Raw genomic sequence first — 21,300 nt, forward strand, 5'->3', positions numbered from 1 at the left:
AGGAAATGCCTAATCCTGCCACACTTTTGAGAATCAGTTTTTCACTAGCGGGAAGGGAAAAAAAAAGAAAATCTATTCTTGGGGTTTCCTTTCAAAGCTTGTAGATTCTAGTCTTCAAAACGTGATTTAAGATTTTCATTTTGGGGGATAAGTGGGGTGAAAACAGAAGTTCTCAATGATCTTCAGCTGAAATCCATTTCTTGGGCAACTTTCTCTCTAAGTCACTGGAGAGGCAGGGATGGGTTTCAGCTCTCACAGGGCTGTGTTACCCCATCAGGTGATTTATCACAGCTCAAGTATCTGCAGTCCTGATCAGGCTAGGATTGGTTTTTTATCCTTCCTACAACCTCCAACTAGGAGCATAATACTGTGCATGATTAGATAGGCTGGACAAGTCTATATCTTGCTTAGCTTAGAGTTAAGAGGAAGAAAATTTATTGAAATCAAGTATTTGGGATTTATCCAGATATTCCCACAGCCAGAATCCAGCACCTTGGGGCCAACCCTATAACATTGTCTCCCTTTTCCTAAGATTGAGGTTCAAAGGCACTCGTGAAGCTCATCACTGCATTAGCCCATTCCAGTGAGATTTACCCAATCTGCCACAGAGATCCCAATTGTCACCCACTGGACACCTGATACAACACTTCTGATACTTTTCATTAACCAAATCCAAAATAAAATTACCAGCTTAGTCCTCAGTGAGTCTGACCTGAAACCATGTCCCCTCAGTGACAGCGAGGTCTGCTCTAAGTGAAGGAAAATGCATCAGCCTGCTAAGGGATGGTGAGGCAGAAAGTCCCTGGCCATACCAGGAAGTTCTGGAAGGCAAACAAGTCTCCTTCTCCAGCTAGAGCACCAGGGCTTATTTTGCAATTAGGCAAGAGAAGATAAAGGGACAAGCAAATTTCCTGCTGTGATGAGCATTTGCAATGCAGTCCCTATAACTGCATCTCATTCCTAGCAGTACCAGTCTACACAGCCCTGGGTTATTATGTAGTGTCTTGGACTGCTTAGAGGTAATAAGCATTCACCGAAAATGGACTGCTATTAGCCACTGGCAAAAGCTGATTATAATAGTGCCAGCACTGGAATATGTTTTCCACCCATTTACAAGAGGAGTAAAATAACAGGAGGGGAAAAAAAAAAAAATCACATTTGCCAGTGTTTGGAGCGTAGTGTGCTCTACATACAATTATCGAGAGAATGACAGGAAATTGACCCATTTACTCAGAAAAGTTCCTATCGTGTTCTGCACTATTTCATTTCATGCCCATTTGAGAACAAGTCATTTCTCTTCAGGGCAGAAGATAAATTGTCAGCTCATACACACATCTCTTTCCATTGCCAGGCACAAAAATATCACAAAGAAACATTTTCCTGCCCTCTGCTTAATTTTCTTCTTTTTCTTCATCTTCTCTAACAAATGGTGCTAACTATAAAAGTCAACAGACTGTAAATAAACTCCATTCTATTCCTTCCTTACCTTATGATTGATTTTTGGATATAATGTATTCCACCCACAAGGTCTCTTGTCTGATTCAACTGCTTTTCTCAGCACCAAAGAAAAATCAGATAACCTCGGTGGAATAGCTTCATGTAAAAACAGAAACATTTGGCAACTACAGTTTTCCTAATGGCACACTGCAGTACAGGCTATAGAGCACATCAGGGCCCAGCTCCGTGTCAGCACAGGGAGAGTTCTGGGTATTCAGGCTGCCAGCAGGGCCGTTTCAGAAACAGCAGCAGGAAAAGGTGCTTGGGTTGTATATGGACACCATGGACAGGGTGTGGGGAAGCCCCAGGCAGCCTCCCAGCTCTGCTCTTGGACTTACTCTGCCCATTTGAGCTAACCACTTCTCTCTGAATGTGCTTGACAGAGGGCAAAAGAGCAACTGGATCACCATCATGGATGGGAAATTCACACAGAAATTGCTCTCTTCAGGACCCAGAGACCTGAAGACAGCAAGGTCCATGGGGAGAGGCAGCTTGTGCATGTAAGAAGAAAAAAGAACATCATGCAAATGTCTCTATCTACAGCCTAAGCTCAGGTTTCTAGAGAACTGAGCTTGCTGTTCTTGCTCCATTCAAGCAGCAGTGCTCAGCTCTGGTTAATATCAAGGACATCAATCAGCAGAGAATCCCATGGCATCCCTGATGGAAGTGCCAGCAGTCTGGGTTTGCAAGAACACAGGTGTCTCCTGTGCTGTACTGCTGGAGAACTGCTAATGTAAGGATGAGCTTTGGGCACAGAGGAGCCAGCATGGCAGTAATTCTGTACTCCCCAGCTCCTGTCAGATCCATCAAACACCATTCCAGTCCACAGCTGGTTTCTCACACCAGTTTCTTGAGGTTTAAATTAGAGCAGCTCCACATACCTCCAGTTCACACAACTTTTCCTGCAGCTGGCACACTGGCCAGCACACCCCAGATTATGCTCCAGCCCTTGCTCTGCAAGGTGCAACTTCTTTCACATGCCCATAGTGCTGAACAAGACACTGCTCATTTGCTCTGGAACTTTGTATTCAATCTCATCATTTAACACTGTTCTTTCACCTGAATAGTAGCTTCCCTGTGCTTTTCCATCCTGGAGCATCATTTCTAGGAGTGAAAATTACCAATCATTTGCAGCAGGAAATGAGATGGAGAAAGGAGCTCAGAGCCAGAACCAGCCTCAGTAGTTGCAGCAATCTATTCCTATACTGAGCACAGCAAAACTCATGTTTTGCAGAGAAACCAGGCATAGAAAGTGTTATTCAGTCTTTGACTATGATGGAGATATGGGATGGAAATACGCAGAATATCAGCTTGGGAAGTGCAAAGGAAAGAAGAGCCTTTCTTCACAAACAAGTAAAATATTCAAGGATCTGCTAATTCATATCTGGACTACTTCCCCTCTCCCCCCCTCAAAAGGGATTAACAGAATAACAAAAGGAGGAATTTCCAGGTCAAGAATCATATGGAAATTATAGTCAAAACCAAATTGTTTGGATCTGGTCTTTGTCCCAGGGAAAAGCTGTTTGCTCCTGCTTAGTACAGAGCCCAGCCTCTAAAACCCAGAGTCTGCACATGCCTACAGGGAATGTGAAAAAGAAGGAGAGAGAGAAATAAAACAGCTCCCTACCTCACAGTGAGAGGGTTTTGCTCCTCTCTGGCCAACAGTACGGACATCTAGACATGTGCAAGAGAACAACAGAGATCATTGCCTGCTGGGGAGCAGGATTGCTATTCCCCTCTGTGAGGGCAGCCAGATTCACTCAACTCCCTAGAAAAAACAGTACAAGCATTAAGAGATACTTTTTTACCTTCCTGTCTTCATCAGCTAAGGAAAGAATTTCCTGTGGCTAATTACACATTTTAGCACCAAGATAGTGATTGTTCTCTAACTGCAAACATCTGCCTCCAGCCTGGGGGAGAGCCCAGCTCTGACCACAGTTCCTTGGGCACTGGCACTGGGCAGACAGGACAGGATGATAGTTCCTCACCTCCTGCCCTGTGGAGCACACACAGAGCCATGGGAACATGACCATTTCTGAAACGGGATCCAGCACTGGAGGTGCCAGCTCCTGACTCTGTGCAGCCTTCTGCTCTGTGCCAACCCCATCCAGTCCTCTGACCAGCTGCCCACCCTGCCTGATCAAAGCCCACAGAGGCCTTTGGGTCTGTTACCAGGAGCTGAACTCTTCCCTTAAGGTCAGATTCAAAGCCCACCACTCCACATATCTGTGGCAATTTTCCCACTGATGGGAGAGAGCTCCAGTTTTCAACCAGGTAATAGCTTGCTGCTTACCCACAGACCAGGCTCGTTGGGCTCACTCTGGGTCCCTTAAAAGATGGAAATTAAATGTTAGGAAAAACCAAATTCTTCCTAACATTGAGATAAAGGAGACAGGGCTCTTCAAATGCCCCACTCCCTCACCTTACTTCCTATTCCTTTGTTTATAAGTGCTGAAGTATGAGGTTCATATTAATGCCATAGCCCTGAAGTTCTGTTGAATGCCACCCAAGGGTGAGACCAGGAATGTGACCCATCCACCACCTGTGCAGGAGGAAACTCCCTTGCACAGCTGGGGGAAATTTGCCTTCAACTTCCCACCTCACTTCATACATAAATTCCCATATTCTCTCCACAAGAAAAACAAAAAGAAGGAAAACAAATATCTTCCTCTGTCAATACATACATGCGTACACATGCACAAATCCTTAGGAAAAATTGAAGAATCTGTAGATGGAGGGGTAAGTGCCAGATTTTAAAATTATTAAACATTATGTACAAAGAAAACATAATGAGCTCCTACGGGATGTAGAAAAAATTATCCATGAATGAGAGGAAAATGGATAACCACTCCTGGGTTTGCCACTGGTGAATTATTTAATAATCACTCCCCAGCAGATGGAATATATTTATCTACCCCATTGGAGCACACTTTGCAATTTATTTATACTGCTTTAAAATATGATTATTTATTTAAAAAATAAACAAGGTAACCACATGGGAAAAGGGAAGGAAACAAGTTTAGAGGGGGGAAAAGTATGGTTTATGCTTTTCAGTTAATTTTAGGGAATTTCCACTAAAATTAACTTGAATCTTCCTTACTTCTACTTTAAAAAACAGAAAGTGAAAATTCTTTTGATCAATCCAGTCTAGATTCTTCACACACTCAAGAGGATCACTTTGTGAGATGGGGTCTATGTCTCACGTCTTTCATTAGCCCCCTTGTCTTGGGCACCACACATCGGATTCAGCTCCTATTAATTTTAAAGAAAATATTTAAATTGGGATCAGTGGGAGCAGGCCCACAACTTAGACTAATTTGTTTTATGGGATCCAGTCCCTTATCTAAGTTAGAGTGACTCTAACCCATGGCTCAAACAGCACTCAGCCTTGCCATTTAATTAGCTACTTATTCTAAAATGCAAAGGGTACCATTTAGCAAAGTTTGAAAATGCAAAAGGTACCCTTTAGTACTGTATAAGTGCATAAGTGAACTGCCTGCTTCCAAAATTAAAGCAGCAGCTGTGAGCAAAAGGATCTGCCCACTCAACAGCTAAGTGTATTTCTGATAATTGAAGACTGATTTGGACAAACCTGAGGGAAGGTCCACAAGAGGAAGGAATACCTTTTCTGAGCAAATGCCAAATCATTTCAGATTGAATTCAGGCTTCCAGATTCTTCCTGTGCAAGTCTGTGTGTATGTACAGGTACACATTAGCCATGGAGAGCTGCACAGAAACTCTATTACCCAGCTGGGCAGAGACTTTTTAGGAGCTGGAAATATCTGGGAGAGGGGAGGTCAAGAGAAACCTTGTAGTGTAACACAAGCTTTCATACTCTGCCCAAAGAAAACAAAAAAAACCCCAACCCCAAGCCCTAAACCACGGCTCCCCCACCAAAGAAAAAACTACTTGCTGTTGGTGAAACCTCTTCACAAGTTTTTCAACAATCCATTCTGATTTTCTTTAAAACCAGTGAAGTTTATTTATAGATCTTAAATGTGAAGAGTCCCATGGTGAAACTATGAGTGGTTATTGGAGACGTAACATTTTCTAAAGTGACTAAAGAATTATATGACTTACTACTAAGAGTTTAAGTCTCATTGTCAAGAGTGGGTTAGCAAACCAAAAAGAGCCAATTCCTCAGTCATTTATGTGCTTTTGAAACAGTTTCTCCAGGTCCTGATGATATTTTCTCTCTCACACCTTGATTCCCCTTCCCAGGCCAAGAAAATCTGCAGCTAAGACGAATCAAGAATAGGTATTTTGTATAAGATTTCACCTTAAAAAAAATAGAAACCTGATAGACTAAAATCCAGCAGCAGGCATGGATGTCAGTGTTTTACAAGCTAGCTAGTTCAGCAAAAGGGCCACTCTATAAATAATCCAGTATAGTGAATGCTATACATCTTTGAAGTAAAAATGGACTACTAGAATACTCTAACTTAGTTCAGGTTGAGGAGAGAAAATCAATGTGTCCTAGGAAAAGGCTCAAACATAGGCAAATCCTCTCTTGAACTGGAAGTGCTGCACTTCCAGCAAAAAATCCAAACTAACCTCTACAATCTCAACATCTAGGAAGATTAAAAGCGAATTCACTGTGTATTGTTTATGGAAAGAGAGAGATCAGATTTCCAATATTACTTCCACCACAACAATCCAACACATGAAGACAGACAGTACAGATGTGCACAGATGTCTCTGGTGGGATGTGGACAAGGGAGCCAAGTCCTCCCTACCACCTCCTAAGACAGAAAGATGGAAATGTCAAACACCTTGTGCAGTTATGCACTCGTTTATTTTAAAGACAGAAGGGATTAAATACATCTACATAAAGGAAAGAAAAAGTGTTTAAACAATAGTAAAAAAAAGATTTAGTGGCATTAATAAAGAACTCCCTTAAAGCAGCATGTCACCATTAAAGTAATTAATAGGGCATGCAAGACATTTCAGAGGAAAGTGAGCAGTACTCACATTAGAGCCTTTAAAGTTTTCACATGACCTCAAGACAGACTACAGCATTCCTGCGCAAAAGTACCCTCTAAAAAAGAGATGGGGGCATTCAAGTCTATAAAAGAGTGATTTTAAAATTTAAATGATATGGTCTAAGTCTGAAATGCAAAGGTTAAGGGAATATTAGAAGGGCAATAATTCTATCTGATTAAACTTTTATCCAAAGTGACAATAAAATGTTCAAAATGAATTAAGGACTTTATTAACAGATGCAGAGACTCTATAAAAAGAGTTTGAAATCTAAGTACCAGAGAGGAGAGGTTTTATCTTTTTTTTTTGTCTGGATGGAGGTGATATTACTATAAAACTTTAATCTTATTGCCATGCCACAGTGAAAGTAAAACTGTCAGAGGTAATACAGCAAATCAAGATTGCTTTCTCTCCCTGCTCTCTTGCAAGGACCTCTTTCCAGAATATAAGAATATGCATGTTCTATGTTTGGCACTGTTCCTACAGGTGACAGGCACATGTGGACAGGTTATGGGCTGATGATTCACCTGGGCTTCTGCTGGTTGCAACACTCCCCTGGTGGTAAGTACAGGCAAATTATATGGACCATTTCAAATCAGTACTTAGCAAAAGTACTGATTCTCAAAACAGAATTCACTATTTCAGGACAGTTTTAGACATTTTACTTGTTTATTAGTACCTGTATATAGTAAGAGGATAACAATTTCCAAGACCTTGAACAAAGGCATTTCACTGCTTAAGAATGATCAAATTTAAGCCAGCCATAAATCTGTGGAACTGGATAACAAACCAAGACTTTTTCTGAAAATTATTGCTAAATACTAGATATTATTTAGAGCACAGCTCAGCTCCATCAGGGCCTTCAGCAGCCATGATTTCGGTCATCACTAATTTTTCCTTGTGTTTTGCTGCTACTAAATTCTGGAAACTTGGTTACCTTGGTGATGGCTGCAGTGCCTGTGGCAGATGCACTGGCAGACATTCTGCTAAGTGGTTTGGCTTTTCTGGGAAGTCTTGAGCCTTTTTCAGGTTGGCAGGAATGCTGTGATGGCCACCTGTGCCTGTTCCAGCACCCTCTGACCCTCCAGTGCCAGCACTGGGCACAACCTGGCCCCCAGCCTGCCCTGTCACATCCTCCACAGGAGCACCCAGGGCTGAAACTCTCTCAGCCCCCAGAGAGCCCCATCATGCTACAGCTGTCCCCATTCCTTGATGAGGGACCCACAAGGCACCTTTAGGGATTCCCACATCCTCCTTTGGCCCTGCAGCACCCACGAGAAAAGCACAGCTCCTCAGAGGAGCAATGGACTGCAAATTGCCAGGGAATCTAGGATGTCAAACAAATATTTTTCTTTTCACAACAGAATATAAATATTTGGCAGCACATTTAATTTAAAAAGTCTAGAAGTTACTCAAAGAGATTGGAGAACATTGCTATGATGTTCGTTCGCTTCCCAAAATGTGACCAGTCACAGATGGCTTGCTGTAGGAAATATTAAATAAATTTTTAAAGTGTTGTCTGGCTTGAACACAGATTGCATTTACACAGATATTTTTGTTGGTGGGATGCCAGGATGGTATATTGGTTCAAACATGACCTTAAACAAAAAACTACCTTGTCAGGAGCTAATGGAATATTCATACTTAAAATCTCAATGCCTGATAACATCTGAGAATTAATTTACATTTCAACACTGTTATTTTCCCCCCTCTCTTGCTGTATTTCCCTTCACAAACAAGGGAAAGTATCTGGGTTTGGTCAGCAGCAACTTTTAGGTTATGGGCACAATGACCATTACTTTTTACATCTTTGAAGCAGTTGAAAAAACTCCTACATGAAAAAGGTTAAGTGACAGGAGAATCTGGAAGGCCATTCAGTGTTAAAGAGTCAAACAGCAAGGATGCAAATACAATGAGCTGCAGCATTAAACACATTAGTAGATAGATTTTAGCAAGAAAATAAAAATCAAAACAATACAAAGATTTTTTTCAATGGCCAGCATCTGCAGGAGCGCATTCCCATGGCGAATAAAGATGATTGAACCTGTGCTTTATAACCTCACACCAAAGAGGTCACAAAGATTCTTGGTTTATTTCTTTCCATAAAGCTCTATTTTTAACAAGAACAAAAACCTTTGAAACATGGGCACGTAACATAAGAATGGCCACCAGTTTCTAACTGCCTGTACTTCCTGCACTGCCTCAGAGATCTGTGTGGTGTGCGTGGCAAGTCTGCTTTGACACTTACAGCATCAGGTTGGTGTGGAAAACCTCCATGGTGCTTCTGTGTCAAATATTTGTCAGGAAACAGCAGCCAGGGAAAAGCAGGGACAATGCTGAGCAGATTTCATCACTCATTTTCAGCAATCTAGATGCCCCACAAGTTCCATGCTCACTGACGTGCACAGTGCCATCCCTGCCTGACCCCACAGAGGCCTCTCAGAGATGGGTGCACACCGTGGGACTCACTGACCACAGCAACCTCTCTGCTCCTGTGAAGGCTGCTACCTACCAGTGCACAATTATATCTTGTCCCCAGCAAATGCCACAGCACCAGAGTTAAGCTATAATCTGGTTTTCCTTCTGCCCAAAATACCCCAGTGGATTATTTATCTCTTCTCTCAATATTGTACTTGGACCATAGCTTTGTAATCAATGCAGATGAGATGAAACAATAGTCTTACAATTTGCTTTGTCCCTACATGAGTACCAAACACTCTCCATACTCTTAAAATCAAGAAACTTTTTCTCCTTTCACGATTCCCATTTGTTGTACTTTCCCTACACTGGCATTATTTTGTTTTTTTCCAACCAGAAATCTCCCAAGCCCATTGGGGTTTCTGTGTGCGTGATGGCAAGTTAAACAGCTTCCCCACTGCAAACAAACATCACATGCACACAAATCATGTCCTGGAGTGAAGAGCAGAGGCAGACACTAGAGGGAGGATCGACTCACAGACTGAGCTTTTGCCAGAGCAAATTCCTTGGAGTGTGGCTTCACCAAGGAGACGGCTCAAGTGGCATGCTGCAAGAGCCTGCTGGGCTGCCTAGCACTCAGGCTTGCAGATCACTGTCTGGACTGAAGGAAGAGGGCATCTGGAATTGAGAGTGCGCAAGACAAGATTTTGCTCTCTTCAAGGCTGCTCAGGGAACCATCCTTGCCAAATCCAAACATACCCATTCCAGGACAGATTCAACTCTGTTACTCACAGGTACTGCAGCATGCTTTGCTAGTAGCTCTGCACAGGGGCACTGGTAAATTAAGCAATACTTAATGGCTTGTTTACTTCAGTGAGTTCCAATATTTTTATGTTTGGACACTGCAGTGCTTTAATATCATTGCATTAAAAAGGACAAAGCTCCATAATACACAGATCTGATGGAAACACACACCTAATTTACAGGCCCCATTTAAATACATTACAGCCTTTTCAGAATAATTGTCTTCAGCAGTTTGAATTGACAAATAACTATGCAGGGTTACAAGCAAGCAGTAGGACTACTGGGAAAGGAAAACTGTCATGGTACCTTCCACCCTCCTGGGTTTTCCAAGAGCCCTCACTCAGCTTTCAGATGCTCATTCTTATTCCTGTCCAGTCTCTAAACAGCAGTGATTGGAAGAGGGGAAGAAAAGAAAGGTAGCTCCTTCACCTCAAGATCCTGGCAGACTGAACTGCAAATAGGTAGAAAATTGGGGCATGGAAAACCTGAGCTGTACAGTGCAGGATGTGTTTGGGGTCCTGGACACGTAATTCAAGCTCATAACCAGAACAAGTAAGGCTAGAAAAACATCCCTAGGGCTGCCCATGCCTAGACCTTAACCATTCCTAAGAGATGTTTGTCCTGCCTGTCCTTAAAGGCTTTCAGCAGTGGAGATCCATGATCTAAACAAACTGCATTTAAACTTCTCAGGGTCAGATCTCCATCTGTAATATGGAGACAACACTGTTGCCTTTCCCATGGACTTGCTGTTTACTAAGAAGTTTTTCAGAGACAAAGACTTTCATTCACTGACACACCACAGTGAGAGTTTATTACAGTGCTATCTCCAGATGTTGCTCGAGCAGCAGAGGGTGAAAGCAGCAAGTAGTTCACTAAGGAGGTGGTGAAGAACAGATGAAAGAAAAGAGATGAACACTAAACACTGGATATAACTTGCCAATATCCATCTACACTTGACTGCAAATGAGGAAGATACTACAAAGATGTTATTTTTTCCTTATAAGCCATTTCTGCTAACTTGCAAAGGCAGCAAGCTTTGGGATACATTCCATAGGGAAAGCTCAACACAGCTAAAATCCATTGCTAAATGACTTTGCCATCCCCTCTACTGTAGCATGATCCCTAAGTGGATCTATAGCCAGGAACCATAAAATCCCATTAGTCCTGCAGAGAGGGAGACTATTTTCTTCCAAAGAATATACAGTTGGTCAGTGGAATTCACCCTGTGAGGCAAGAAATTCACTGAATGGCAGCAGCTGGTCCTTCACAGTATCATCTTTTCAGTCACTAAGAACTCTTCATTTCCCATGGTATAGTTTTTCTAGATTATACATGTCAAATCAATGCTTAGTTCATATAATCAAAATATGAAAAATGCCTCTAATTATAAAAGCACAAGGCAGAGAAAAGACTACAATTCAAGTTGTTATGGCTGCCAACACACACAGGAGGAAAGATCTGGATTCTAGCAAGTCACCACAAAAATCCCAAGTAAGCCCAGGTGTGGAGGAGGACTCATCACTTAATATGGACACATTTTTAAATAGGGGCCATGAAAAGGAATGAAAAGTGATCCACGCCTAATAAAACTTTGCGCCACCAAGACATCAGTGAATAGTTAATCAGCACTTCATGCCCAATCTTCCAACACAAATGTATCTATTAAAACGCTGTCCAGCACTATGGTACTGTACCAAAAATATCCCCCTTGTGACACTGTTCTCATTGGTAGGTAGCATCAAGTTGCTTTACCTCCACAATCCATAGCTAGTCTTCCTCTAAAGCAATACTCTAGTCAGCTTTCTGGAAAGTCAATTACACCAAGGTATATTGGTCTCAGAATCCATCACCAAGGTGATCCCAGTGCAATTCTTGGCAGGGCTCACTCCCATGTCTTCCAAGAATACTGAATTTTCCTTCTTACAGGCTTGATTTGCAGGCTTCTTGTCCTGTCCTTGTTGGACAGCAAGATGAACTGGCCCTGTCTTCTTTAATATGAGCCTCTGGGTCTCTACAGAGGAGTCTCTGTAAAGAATTACCTCATCATCTCACGGTACACTTTCTCCCCTTTCTTTATAATTCCAGTTTAGAAAGGAGGTTATTGACCTCTGCTGACTCCTCCACCCATCCACCCCTGCAAAGGAACCTTTTCTCTTGCCTTGTGACAAAATAAGAGGCATGACCCATCCCCTGTAACAGCTGGTAGGCCACTGAAAAAACAGATGCAGTCTTCCAGAGGGTCAGCTAAGTTCAGCTGCCCCAGTTCTGACAGAAGCTGCTTCATCGACATATTCTCTCACACGTTTTTGTACCTCCTAGACCTGGACTCCTGGAAGCTCCAGGTGCAGCTTATGTAATAGCATCCCATCCTCCTCTATCGGTGCCCTGATTGCACAAGAACATTTACCACTCAAAGTAGTAGAGTTGAGCTTATGGCCACTACTCCTCTGCCACCCTGTGTCTCTATTTTTTATATCAGCTGTGGTGGTATCAGTAGAAAGGGCTGTTACTTTTAAGGGATTTACTGATTTTTCACTTTTATGAATGATCAGTTTATTAGATGTAACAGATTTCCCTTGACATTATGTTTTTTTCCATGGAATTACCAACTGGGCACAGACTAGCAAAATTATCAATGCTCATAATCAGTAGCCTGTGAGCAAGCCAAAACTCTGGACCTGCTTTGGGGCTGCCATGTCCATGGACCACTTCTGTTGAGGGTGAGAAATGGCCAGGGCTGAGCCTGCTGCTGCCTGGCGCAGCCCAGCTCTATCTCTGTGCCACAGGAGCTGAGCCTTAATGCTTTTCGATCCGCGGGTCACAGGTTCAGCTCCCTGCTGCCGATGACTCACACAGGAGCTCCGAACTAAAACTAGCAACACCAGCTTTTTTCTAGGAGAGGATTGAAGAGCAGCATTGATCTCAATGAAATATTTCGAGGGCAGAAAAATTCCACCACGCAAAGAGTGCGTGACTTCTCTTTAGTTTATTTTATATTTTTGTTCCAGTTGTCATTTTGAATTCAAACTCTTTGGAAAGCAGGCATAATAGTCTTAATGATCCCATTGAGCAGTTTAAATTCAAATTGTGGAGCACTTGCAATACCATGCTGGCAGCACTTTCCATAAATTACTCTCAAATTCAATACGTTGCTTGACAAAAACAAGAATAAAGGGCTTTTTACTTTAAAAAGAAGAAAACTTGTATCATAAAAAAAAAATCTTTAAATTATAGTTTCTCTTTTCTGGTCCAATTTAAATTGTTACATAGTTGCTAAATTAGTGCTGTAATCCCTGCTTACAAATTGCAGAATTATTTTTAAAAATAGATGTAGCTTTACTGCAGGGAACAACCTTACACTTTAAACCCTATGCACTGCAGGAAGCTGCCCTTGCACAGCTTTCAACCAGCCACACTCACGTGCACACAGGGCGAGGTTTACAATACCAGTCACACTGAAGCCAACAGCAGTCTCACCAGAGATTTCAATGAGCACAAATTGAGTTAACACTGACATTTTAGAATGATTAGCAAATTTAAGCTTTCCCAGGATGCTCCATGGCACCAGTGGCTCTTATTGTACCATTTCTTAAAAGCATTTCTCTTGTGTTCTGTTCTGAACTATCTTCTCCTACTGAACTACAGCCACTGATAGGCCAGGAAGTTAGAAGATTTTAAGAGGAAAAAAATCCTCTAAGATATACCTTTTTCTGCTCACAAAACAAGTAATTGGGGGGTGAGTAGGTGGGGAAAGAAAAAAAAAAAGGTGGAGCACTACGATTCCAAGTTCAAACCTGGGGAACAGAAATAACCAGGGCAAGACTCCCATGCATAATTCTTCTTCCTTCAAGCACTTTCACAGCTTCAATACTATGGAAAGATAGTATTTCACCTGCAAAAAATCCATGTAAGTGATCTTTGGGGATGGGTTTAAGATATTGTCCTCAATATCTCACAATTCTCAGCAGAAATAGGAAACCTCAATCCCTGGGTCTCCACAGGGCTCTGCAGAGCATACCCACCATCTGCCCTGATCTAGCTTGACAGAAATGAGAGTTTCTTTCTTCTCCTCCTTCAATCAATCCTTCACCATTTCTAGCCCACTACTTCTCTGAAGTCTTTAATTTGACCCTGGCTATTTCTGCTATTTCTGCTATTTCCCCTTCCCAGTCCCACCATGGTCCTCTCCTCAGGTGGGTCACATTGACTGGGACACAGCAGAAGAAACCCTGAGAGGCCAGGAGCATCAGCAAGATCTTCTGCTTTCTGCATTAACTGCAGGAGCTCAGCCCCTCCCAGCCCTCACCTCAGAGTGCACATCTCCAGCTGCCAACCACCAGACTGTCAGGAGAGGGGAGCAAGAATGGAAGAAAATTTCCACATCCTGGAGAAAGTTATCTGGACATCAAAGAACACCCCATTCACAAAAAAGCAGCATCACTCTTGCCAGACTGGTGTGTCTGGTTAACCTTGTGCTCAGTCCTTATGATAACACGGTATTTGGACAGCAGACAGCTGGCACTGCTCAACATCTTGCTCTTCAGTCTTTTATAACAACAGTTCCACTGATATTACGCTTAGCCTTTTCCCTGCTCTCAGTCCAGTGTTAAAATCTCTTCAACTACTTAGAGGAAGCAAACCGAATGTTCTTTTGTCAGTAATTTGCCCTGTAAGGGAGGGGGGAAATACACTGATAACATCTGCAGACACGGCATTCATCACGTGCACAGCAGTGCACTGGTTACACTGGAAACTCTATCATGGTATTTCAAATGTTAACTTGACTGTCATCATGACTGGGAAACATCTGTTTCCTATTAACACTTTAGTTTTTACAGTTGCTTTTAGTTCAGCAGAAGAGTCTTAATGGAGAAGACTGGTACTCTTTTAGAAATAACATCAATAATGAAAGAATCCTTGGAAGCAGAGCAAAACCAGCAAACACATTGGCAACAGAACTCGCTGCACTCAGAAGATGTAACAGGAAATGATAGTGATGGGCTTTTGGGTGGGAGGGTTTTTGTGTGATGGAAATTAACTCTGGTGCTCAAATTCCCATTAAGAAAAATATTTCTTTTCAAACAGGTGATTGATTTCCTTAGATGTTAATTCAGACTTTTGGGGAATTTCATCTTAATTGGATCACTGATAAATAAAACCAGAAACAAAAACAACAAAGAAAACCCCTTCTGCAGGCTATTTAGGCTTGGTACTGACTAACCAGTAATTAAATACAGCTCTTCACAGAAATCTTAATTATGGCTTCACTACACCACAGCTAAGAAGAGTCACACAACAAATTGAGAAGATTAGCCAATTCTAATTGTTTAAAAACATTTATTTTTATTTTTGTGCATAGTTTTTGTGTGCATAAGGCCACAAGTCACACCAGTGAATTATTAAAAAATAATCTAAGGCATCAAGAATTTATATATCACAACTAGGCCAGTGTTACTAGGCAAGTATTTGTTTATTTTCTTTATATAAATTAAGCCTCTATGAATTGCGTAAGAGGTCAAGAGTTTTTGACTTGGGAAAATAGGGATGTGTGCTAGAAATCAGCGTGAATTAGGTAGACCAGAAACAAGTTTCACTGAATTACTCACACTTACACCAGCTGAGAACCCTGTTTTCTCAGCTGGCCACTGCCATGAATTAGCTGTGCAGTTTTGGGCCAGTCACATCTGCACCTTCCATGGGAATTCAGCTCCAGAGGAATTTGAGTCAAGGTACTTCAGTCCCACTGAGTTTCTACAGATCAAGGATTCCTAGTATCCAAGCTATTTTCTGACAGAGGGACTTTGGGGAACAAAAAATACTCTACCCACCTTCAAAAACCAAGCACCAAAAAACCCCCCAAAATCAATCAACCAACCAACCAACCAAAAAGAAAGGGAGAAAAACCCCAAACCAAACCAAAAATAATCAGAGGCCACAATTCAGCAGAATGTGGCTAGACAGGCTGGATTTTAAGCAGGTCACTAAGTCTCAGAGTTCAAGATAACTGCATCACACATCTAAAGGCATCTGAAGACAAAAGCAGTCAGGCTGTGCCTCATCAATTTAAGGGTCTCATTCATCTGCAAGAATAACTTGCAAGCCTAGCTCAAAGCCTCAGTGTACTTAAGCATTCATTATCCTACTGAAGCCAATGCAGGCTTCATTCCACTGAAAAATCAATGAGACATATGCTCTAGGACACAAATTCCTCAGGCCTAAAGCCAGAGGATGGCAGAAGCCTAGATCCCTTGTAGATCTGGCTTTCAACACAGCAGAGTCCTGAGATTTCTGAAAGACACTGAGACATAGGCTCCCAACACTCGTTTCTTCCACATTTATGAGTTTAATATGTGCTTGGGCTTTTGTTTTTGGTTGCTTTTTTTTTTTTTTTTTTTTTTTTGTCCTTACTGCATCAGACTGCCAGCTTCCTGCTTCCCATTTTCACTCTCAGTACCAGCTGCCCAGCTACATATATGTAGCCCCATCAGCACTGCCATCCTTTCTCCTGCATGTGCAGCAGCAGATGGATCCAGACGTGTTTTGGTTTAACTCCATAACCATGTTTTTGTGGACTGCATGGATAAACATTAAAGGCCCCTTCTGGTTATATAAAAGGAAGCTATTAAACGTTTACTCTTTCCTCTGTACTCAGAGCTGCAAAGCCCTATCACAGAACATACAAACGCAGATGCAACCAAGCAATTATCGTTCCTTTATCCCTTAAATAGATAGAAGATAAATTTGAAAGAAAATGAGGAACAGAATCCTTCTCCCTTTCCTTTTTTATCCTTTTATCTCCCAATGTAGGAAGTTTACTGAACCCTTGCCAACAATTCACTCAGGCTAATGAAGTGTATAAGTAATGGGATTAAATAATCTTAAACCATTACTACAGTGGCTAATGCAGATGTTTTCCCAAACTAAAGCAGATGAGTGGTGTAGAATGCGTGCTTGATTTAAAAAAGAAGAAAAGAAAGTATCAATCTGCAAGCAGATGAAGTAAATTCCAGCCTGAAGTCAATGAAATGTTTAATTCTAGATATTATGAATGCACCTTCCTAAAGTCTTCAGTGCTTTGCACGTGGTTAAACTTGCCACAAAATGAAACTTAAATTTTTTATGGTGCAATCATTTTAGTGCAAACAAAAATAGAAATTATTTAAAAGGTTCATATTCCACCAAAAGACCATTTAGCTTTTAAAATCAATTTAACAAGGCCCATCTATCACTGCCATTGTAAGTAAGACACAATCCTCCCTTTTTATATTCAGTATTTCTGTAACAATCTCAATGTGATGGCTCTGTAGAAATAGAGAGAACAATGAAATATTGGTGGCATTTTCAGAAATATTTTAGTATTATTGCTCCAATTATCACTGGAATGACAGAAATGTCATGAAAAACATCAATTTTTACTTTTAGAAGTGTAAATCCAATTATCCAGTGTTTGTAAGAACTCAAAACTGGAAGTTTAAAGAAAGATTTGTCAGTGTTTTAAGAATGTTCCAGTGCTTTTCTTACTCTAAGTTACAAGGATAATCCTTATATACTGGATGCTAAGGTCAGACCAAGGTAAAGCCTCAGGCACATTATGGGATGTTTCTTTAATTTGAACCTGTGCAACTGGTTCCAGCTTCTTGTTATGGGAGTCTCTTAAAACGTGCAGCTCCTCAGAGCAACTGTTAATTGTTTGCTTTAAGACCTTGTTGGAGGCATGAAATGAAATTTTAGGGTAATGTAAGCTTAAAAAGACATCTAATCCAAAGACCCTTAGTTCAGTAGAAAGTCTTCCATCAAGCAAGGCAAAAGTCTTGATTTTAGAAATTTTACTGCTTTCTTGCAACCCACCTCCTTAATCTTATTGGGCACACAGTCTGTAACCATTTTGGTATCAGATTTCTCAACACAGAAAGCTGAGAACCACACTACTGCTACAAAATGACTACATAGTCTGCTCCTTACAGAGATGAAACAATCACAAAACCCAGCTCTTTCTCCTGCTGTGTCCACTTCATTTCAGAGGGAAGTCAGACCAGGAAATGTAATTCACCCAGTAAGCTGAAAAGACCAGAGTTCTTCTGAAGACCATAAAAAAACCTGTTGCTCATGGTACTGCCACATGGTTGTCAGATTTTAAGTGTAAGGCAACTCCATAGCAATGAAAGAAATAAATGTTTCCCATGTCTGTGCATTAAAATCAGGGCACAAACAGGAACAGGTACTCACAATGTAGCAGGGTTCACAGTAGGCCTTCTTCTCCACGGCATAGAAAGGCTGTCCCCTCAGCTTGCTGCTGCACTTTATGCAGGTGAAACAATCCACGTGGAAGACTTGGTCCATGGCTGTGCAACCGGTGCCCTCTCCGACAACATTCTCCCCGCAGCGGGCACAGCGTCCTGTCACCAGAGGGAAAGGACAGCAGTCAAAGCAAGGCCCTCGTCCCAGCTGCACAGGAGGTCCCTCCACTCACCTGTGGCTGGTGAGGGGGATGTGGCAGCTCAGTCCACAGAAAAACAATTTGTGCTACTGCCGGCAAAGATTCAGTGCCCTTGGAAGGCACTCTGGTGCTGGTCCATATGAAAAGATCTAGAAAGGATTGACACTGCCTCCCAAGACAGCACTCATGTCGGTTGTGCTGCTGCAAGCCAGCAATCATTGTAGACATCTGGAGCTCCAGATACAAACCACTCAGCTATCATCTAACCCAGCTATATAGTCATTCTCAGCTCCTCAGTTAGATGGCATAAACCTGTGCCTTAAGCCTTGCTTCCACATGAAAGGATTTTGTCATAGGAGGCCTCATAAAGCTGCCTGATGGCAGCACAATTTAAAAACTTTTTGCTTGTATAGCTTAGACCAGTTCTCTCAATGGAACCAATTACTCTTTTTTTTCTGTTCAAGGATTAATACAGATTAAGATATTCTGTCTATTTAAAGCATAGAAACTACTTCTAAAGAAACTGATGTGTGGATATTTTATTCTTACAGTCCTTCAAAAAAAGTGTATCAGAAACTGCTGGTAAAGACTCTAAGTACAGACAAGCCTTAAGAGCTCTGTCTGCTTCTGAAAAAGGTCCTTAATGTCAGACACAAATGCATAACAAAAAGTCTGTAGACACGCACGTACAAAGGCTTGCTGCCTTGTTCAGATTGTTGCTAAAGATGCTATGTGGCAGATAGTTTTAAAGTGAAGACAAGATTTCCTTAGCTCCTGGGAAAAACATTTCCCTAGGGAACACTGTGGTGCAGAGGTGATGGAAGAGGTGGGTAGAATGCACACCTTTGCTATTTTTCTCTGCCATTTGGGTTCCAGAAAATGGAGATAGCCCCTGAAGTTCTGATGTCCCTACATAACAATTGATGTTGAAAGTGGAAGGCATTAAGGACAAGGTCAGCCACAATAAACAGGAGAACCCCATCAAAGGTAACAGAGGAACTATGATCTGGGGCATTGCCCCACTCAAAATGGTACCCTCCAGTTTAAGAATAACTGTGGTGACCTCAGCCTTGGGACCCTGCACTTCTTGAAGGATTCATGGGTGGAGTGGTGTGGTCAGTGAGCATGGGAAGGAAAGCAAGAGCTGAGGTACAAGCAGGAAAGCAGACTGAGTTCAATACAGAATTATTCATAAAGGCATATGGAAATAATATGGACATGATAATTCCATAATCCAGTAGTGATATAATGCTCCCTCACACCTGTTTATTGGCCTTTTCATGCAAATACTGCACATCTTCTACAAGTTAGACCTGTCTTGTCATCTCAAGAGTAGGACTGCTGCCCTTCACTGTGAACTGACAATGTCCCCACACTCATGACTTCTTTTCTGCCTGCCCCACACTCCAGCAAGCTACATTCAGGGAACAAAGCATGTAAACTACTTTTGGATCCCTCAGGATGTGGCAGGATGATATATATACACATTTGAGATATATTAGGAAAGCTTGGAAAAGAACCCAGATCATTACCATTTGCTACAATGGTATAACTGTAGTTGGCTTTATACAGGACAGACAATTCCTGACTCAAACAGCTCCCAGCCTGAGCAATGTGGAAGGAGAACTCACCAGATGAATCCAGACAAGTCTGGAAATCCCCCAAATGGAATTAATAATGATGTATTTCAACTTAACTTTCCTTAGGATTTGTTATTAGGGTTTTGATTGTCACTGTTGTGCTTTAATCACTCCACTGTAACACTTCTAGAGAGGACTCCTTTTTTATAAGCAGAAAAGGAACTCAGGTTTCCCAGCATGGTAGTGAGGCTACAGAGCTCAGGGGAAGAATGGAAAAAACCATGAGGGCTAGGAAGAAAAAAACCCAAACCCACTGGAGAGAACCACAGTACAGAACTCAGCACTGCACTGAGAAGGAGGCAGAAGACACCTCCTGTGTAGCACAGGAGAGCCCTGCTGAGCCCTGGTGTGGACAGCACAGAGCTGCTCCAGGGCCTTCTCCAAACATCTCGTGTAGCTGGGCTGTAATACGAAGAGACGTCTGGGGAGCAGTTAATATCTCTATATATAAAACATGAAATTGAAAGCCATTAGTGTATTACTTTACACAGTGTTTTTCCAGAGGGAATATTCCGCTGAAGAATTTATTTTCCCTGGTGTGCCATTCTGTGATCATCTGGTATTATTTTTATGAGGCATTTGGACATGGAATAATGTAGTGTCTATGCAAACACTTCTCAGCTTTCTTTGTTAACATCTGAGCAGAACATGTGGGAATCTTTACCCCTCCTTCTCTTCTCACATTCATAATTTAGCCAGCTCTTGTGTGCTTCAGCATTTATCTTCCTCTTTGACCAAGGCATCTCTCCATTTGCAGAAGAAGCTGTCTTCATGGAGACCATACTTATGGCTGTACCTATGCCAGGAAACCTGGGTCTGTTTCCTAACTCAAATACATACTCCTGTAATCTCTGACAAGTCACTCAGTGCCTCTGTACCTCTGTCCTCTCTTTGAGCAAAGGGCATAAAGACATCTTCTCTGCCTCCCAAAGGTGCCCTGAGGCTACACTCCCCATGGCTCTGAGGTATTCCCCAACTACACTGCTGGTGGTCAGATACAAACCAAAGAGTAGCACAACATGACTTTTGGCCAACTTCTCCACTTTAAGTTCGTTTCCTGAGGCTTTCCTTCCTCTTTCTGGGTTTTTCCACAGAAGATTCCCACTGAGGCAGCAACAGACTTAATCTGTCTACATTTATGAGAAGTCCAGTTTCTGCTATTAATTACACAGACAGAAATACTCCTATAAACTCTCACACAGGAAAGCTTAAAGAAAGCTTCCTTTTTTATAAGTTTATATGCAAATTATAACACTGTGGCCTTGGGCAAACCCTGTTTTTCATGAGACATGGCCACTCCAGTGAGAATCAAAACACAAGCTCTGTGCCTAGCAACTCTCCCAACTGACTCACTCACCCAAAAGGTAAAAACAAATAAGCCAAAATATTCAAATTTGGGAGCCAACAGTTGGGTGGCTGGATCCACTTAAAGGCACATGGGCAAATATACAACCGATCTGGTTTGCAGTAATGCAATCACTGGAGACTGCACCTTCTGCAGACCTTGGTGCAATCTGGGAACTC

General features: G+C 41.9%; 1 protein-coding gene across 6 annotated transcripts in view; it reads right to left on the reverse strand.

Moving 5' to 3' along the window:
- LPP (LIM domain containing preferred translocation partner in lipoma) overlaps positions 1-21,300 on the reverse strand; it is a 331,785-nt gene that overhangs the window by 39,886 nt on the left and 270,599 nt on the right. For all 6 annotated transcript variants that reach the window (XM_063167037.1, XM_063167041.1, XM_063167039.1 and 3 more), the window contains one exon: positions 17,926-18,095. In XM_063167037.1, coding sequence (XP_063023107.1) covers positions 17,926-18,095 — 170 coding nt within the window. The remainder of the gene's footprint in view (positions 1-17,925; positions 18,096-21,300) is intronic.

The sequence above is a fragment of the Melospiza melodia genome, chromosome 12, assembly GCF_035770615.1.
Source record: "Melospiza melodia melodia isolate bMelMel2 chromosome 12, bMelMel2.pri, whole genome shotgun sequence".
NCBI classification, from domain to species: domain Eukaryota; kingdom Metazoa; phylum Chordata; class Aves; order Passeriformes; family Passerellidae; genus Melospiza; species Melospiza melodia.